Source organism: Vombatus ursinus, unplaced genomic scaffold (genome assembly GCF_900497805.2).
Source record: "Vombatus ursinus unplaced genomic scaffold, bare-nosed wombat genome assembly UNPS02014791.1, whole genome shotgun sequence".
Taxonomy (NCBI): Eukaryota; Metazoa; Chordata; class Mammalia; order Diprotodontia; family Vombatidae; genus Vombatus; species Vombatus ursinus.
Window position 1 is genome coordinate 35685330 of NW_020954569.1, and position 4823 is coordinate 35690152.

General features: G+C 33.4%; 1 protein-coding gene across 1 annotated transcript in view; it reads left to right on the forward strand.

The window, feature by feature from the left end:
- The window catches only part of CUNH5orf49 (chromosome unknown C5orf49 homolog), a 19625-nt gene extending 15199 nt beyond the window's left edge, over positions 1-4426 (forward strand). The window contains exons 2-3 of the mRNA XM_027869140.1: positions 948-1064; positions 3916-4426. Of these exons, the coding sequence (XP_027724941.1) occupies positions 948-1064; positions 3916-4095 (297 nt within the window). The 3' untranslated portion in view covers positions 4096-4426. The remainder of the gene's footprint in view (positions 1-947; positions 1065-3915) is intronic.
- Positions 4427-4823: the final 397 nt, after the last annotated feature.

Here is a 4823-nt window from a genome sequence, read left to right on the forward strand (position 1 = left end):
ATCTACCAACACTTAACCCTGTCCCTATCTCCACTTGCTCTGTGTTCAAACTTTCTGGTACGGTTCCAAAAGATGGGTTACTTAAATAAAATAGAGACAAGATAGTTTGTCTGTTTTTTTAGTGGGGGGAAGACAATGGAAGTTGTGATGAGAAAAGAAGAGTTCATTCTAGATATGAGGGTTAGCTAATGAAAAGGAACAAAGACAAGCGATGGAGTATTGTGAGGGAGGAGCAGTAAGAAAGCCAGTTTCACTGGACCATAAAGTACTTGGAGGGGAGTAATATATAAGAAGGCTGCAAATCTTAGATGGCCTCGGGTCATGAAGAGCTTTGAATTCCAAGTAGAAGAGTTTATATTTGATCCTAAAGGTGATGGGAATGCCCAGGGTCATACAGCTAGTAAGTGTCAAGTGTTTGGTCTGAGGCCGGATTTGAACTCAAGTCCTCCTGACTTCCAGGTCGATTGGTGCTTTATCAACTGGGCCACCTAGCTGCCTCTTGAATAATATTTTCCTAATTACACATAAAAACAATTTTAGCATTCTTATTTTAAAATATTGAGTACTAAATTTCTCTTCCTCCCTCCTCTCCCCCTCCCTGAGATGGCAAGTAAGTTGACATGGGTTTTATTTGTGCAATCATGCAAAACGTATTTCCATATTAGTCATGTTGTGAGAGAAAACACAGACCAAAAAATCTCCATAAAAATAAAGAGAAAAATAGTGTGTTTTGATTTGCATTTAAACTCCATCAGTTCTTTCTCTGGAGGTAGATAGCATAGGGGAACATTCTTTAAAATATTGATGCTGGAATAAAGCAGGATTGATTCTTGAGTTAAAAGATAACATTATTTAAGACTTTAATCATAATGGCTCCTAGTTAGAACACATTGTAACTTGTGTGTAATTTTCAAATCAGAAAATTAATTTTTTTTCTTTATTTTAAGACAGGAGTTGTTTCCATATTTGATTGCATTTTTAAAAGGCCTCTGGATTACAATCAAAAATTGCATCGAGATGATCGAGAGCATGCCAAAAGCATAGGACTCAAGGTTAATGAGGAGGTAACATTTAGACACGTTGACTGTGGTCATGTTCTTTTTAAAGAAAGCTTAAAAATAATACATTCAATTAGGTTAATTTAATAACAACAAAAAACTAAACTTGGTGTACAGGTTGCTTTATATAGCTTAGGGATTGAAGCATCTATCATGAATCTGAATGTGTAATAGAAAGTATGACATATCCTACGTTCTTTTATATCTCAGCACTTTATTGAGAATATCCACTGGTGTTTTTTTTTAATAGGATATTGTTTATATTTCAACTGACTCCTCCTTTGGTTTGTTTCTTGTAGATAATATTTTAAAAGAACCTGCAACATTCTACAAATGACTATTACATACTTTGGCTACAAAGGTCATTACAATCATTGAACTATACAGCTACAAAGACCCTTGTGACAACAAGGATTTAAATGTGTGTGTGTGTGTGTGTGTGTGTGTGTGTGTGTGTGTATGCATGTGTCTTGTTACTTTACTGAAGTTATTAATTGGCTCATTTAGTTTTTTTGCTATTTCTCTAGGGTTTTCTAAATGAAAAATCATATTGTCTACAAAAGAAATAACTTTGTTTCTTATTTACCCATATATGCCTTTAATTTCTTTTTTTTTCTTTTCTTTTTTATTTTGGTGAGGTAATAGGAGGTTAAGTGACTTGTCTAGGGTCACACAGCTAGCAAGTGCCAAGTGTCTGAGGCTGCATTTGAACTCAGGTCCTTCTGACTGCAAGGCCAGAGGAGCTCTATCCACTGCCCCACCTAGTTGCCCCCTTTAATTTCTTTCTCTTATCTTATTGCTACTGTTAATACTAGAATGATATCAAATAATGGCAGGAGGAAGGCATTCTTGCTTTAATCTTGCCTTTAATGAAAGATCATCTAATATTCTCTTATTACAAATAATTCTAGTTTTTCATTTTACATATATATTTTTATCAGATTAAAAATAGACATTCTGTACCTATGCTTTGTGGGGTTTTACTGTACATGAATATTGTACTTTTATCAAAAGATTTTTCTGCGTCTCTTGATATAAAAATGTTGTTTGGGATGTTTAGATAATTTGTGTTCATTATTTTCCAAATGTTAAACCATCCTTATATCACATGGTCATAATGAATAATTGTGTGGATGTGTTGCTGTAATTTTTCTCCTAGACTTTTGTATAGAATCTTTGTTTCAAAATATAAAGTGTTCATTAATGCTTTTCTTTGCTTTATCCTTCCTTGTTAGTATTAGGGCCATAGTTATCTCATGAAAGAAGTTTAGTTGAGTTTTTGCATCTTAAATTTTAAAAAATGTTTGAGTAGCATAATTATGGATTGCTCTTTAAACATTTGATAGAATTCATATGTAAATCCACTTAGACCAAGGTTTATTTTTTCCTTTAGCATTTCCTTTAGGGCTTGTTCAGTTTCCTTTTCTGAGACTAGGTTGTTTAAAATCTCTCTTTCATGTTCAGTTAATGTGGACATTTTATATTTTTGTAGGTAATCATCCATTCTTTTTTAGTTCTTAGTTTTACTGGCATATTAATGTATATAGCAGATTGACATTCTTTTTATTTCTTTGTCATTTGTTGTACCTTTCTTTTTTTTCAGTTTTGTCCATTTGATTTCCCCCCTTCTTTATTTTTGATCAGGTTAAAGTTTTATTCATTGTATTAGTCTTTTCAGAGATCCACTTTTTACTTTGATAATTTTTATAGTATTTTTGTTTTCCATTTTATCTGTTTCTCATTTAATTTTAGTGGGGGAGACAGTATGAGGCAACATGCAAATAATTAGGTAGGTAAAAGATTCCTATAGAATAGATGAAGGTAAGGACAGCTAGGTGGTGCAGTGGATAGAAAACCAGTCCTGGAGTCAAGAGGACCTGAGTTCAAATCCAGCCTCAGACACTTGACACTTACTAGCTGTGTGACCCTGGGCAAGTCACTTAACCCCATTGCATAGCCAAAAAACAAAAGAACAAAAAACTTCACTAGAATAGATAAAGGTAGCATGAATGCAAAAGGTTTCTTGAATATTGAGTTGGCAGTGGACTGCATTACTGTCATCCTAAGTCCTAAGTTAAGCTAGGTTTGGAGAGGCAATGGGGTAATACAGATTTTGGCTATAGCAACTGCTAAGTTCAAGTGCTGCTTTAAGCATTGATGGAAGAAGTACTCATATCAACAAAATTGGGAATCCTTGAAGCATTGCAGTATATTTTAACTGTATTTACATGTATCTATATAACAATAATGTGTAGTTAAACAAATATGGGCTTTGAAATTGGAGGACATGGATTTCATATCCTTGTTCTACTCGTTATTTTCTAGGATTACCATGGGTAAAGTTAATTCACATCTCTGGATTTCCATTTCTTTATCGGTAAATGGAAGCCATTGAACCATATGATCTCAAAGGTTCCTTTCAGCTCTAAATCTATGATCCTGTGGAGAGGAAAGAATCAGGCATGATCTAGATTTTCTTTGTCTTTTACCTTTTTAAGAAGACACAACAAAATTATGATATTTGCCAGTTTGAGAATGCCATTATTTTACTTACAAAATATTCCCATTTTGTCATGAATTGTAGTGATCTGTGAGAAGTTAATCACTCAATGGTTTTTACATTTTTATGATCCTATTGCTTCCCCTAAAGATTTTTTCAGGGACTACACGTGATGATGGTAATGGGCCATTTCATTCTTTTCCACAATAAATAAACAGGCCTGCTTCCCCCCAAACATCATGGCCTTGAATAATCCTGGCAGAAATTATTGCTACAGCAAGAAACAATAGGATGGACATGATGATGGGTCATTCTGATTTTAGTCAGTATATGTAAAATGTCTTCAATTTTCAATAGGAATGGGCAAGACCTATTGGAGTATTGACATCTTCTATTTATGGAAGACATATATATAAACCTGTGGAAGAGATGAACAGAGAGCACGTGAGGGTTAACCATTTGAAGGTGGAGTTCTACCGGAAGAATTCTATCACTTGCATGGAAGAACCTGGATTTGGGCACATTGCTCCATCCTAATGTCGACATAATCCACTGGGCAAATTGAAGTGAAATGGAAATGTATAGTTATAGAAAGAGTGAGGTTAAAAGGACCAGCAAAGGTTGATTTAGTTTTTACTTCAATTACAGAAATAAGACTACTAGGACTATAGTTATAATATGATAGTTGTCATGACCACTTGGCTAAATATTTTCAATGGGATGCATCTGAAAATTGTTACTTATTAACCAGTTTTCTACATCATTTGAGGACCTGGTGCAAAATTTCTAAAGCATGTTTTGTATTTAATATATTTTATGTCAAAGTAATTTTGATTAAATGACATACTATTTTCCTGTCATAAGTCCAAAACTAACCTAATAAAATATTTTTCCTCTGTTGTGATGACTTTTTTTTATTTCTTTTCTTGGAAAATATAATTTTAGAGTGTTTAAAGGGAATTGATCTTTTGCAATAGGCAAAAAAAAAAAAAAGAATACTCAACACCTTTTTTTCCCAGGATTTTTCCAAGTTCCAGGACAATTCTGTTTTGTATTTACTCTTAACAAACAGCAACTAAGTTTTAAGATATATTTCAGATCACAATGTAACTTTGTGTTTCAATGCCATTTGTTTAGGACAAAGTTATGACAGAAAAAGAGAAAAGAAAAGGGTTATCAGACAAGAGCAATATAAATCTACCAATAATTCAGAAGTTGTTTAGGAGGAAGGAACTAGTTTCTCTTTACAATGTACTTGGATTATG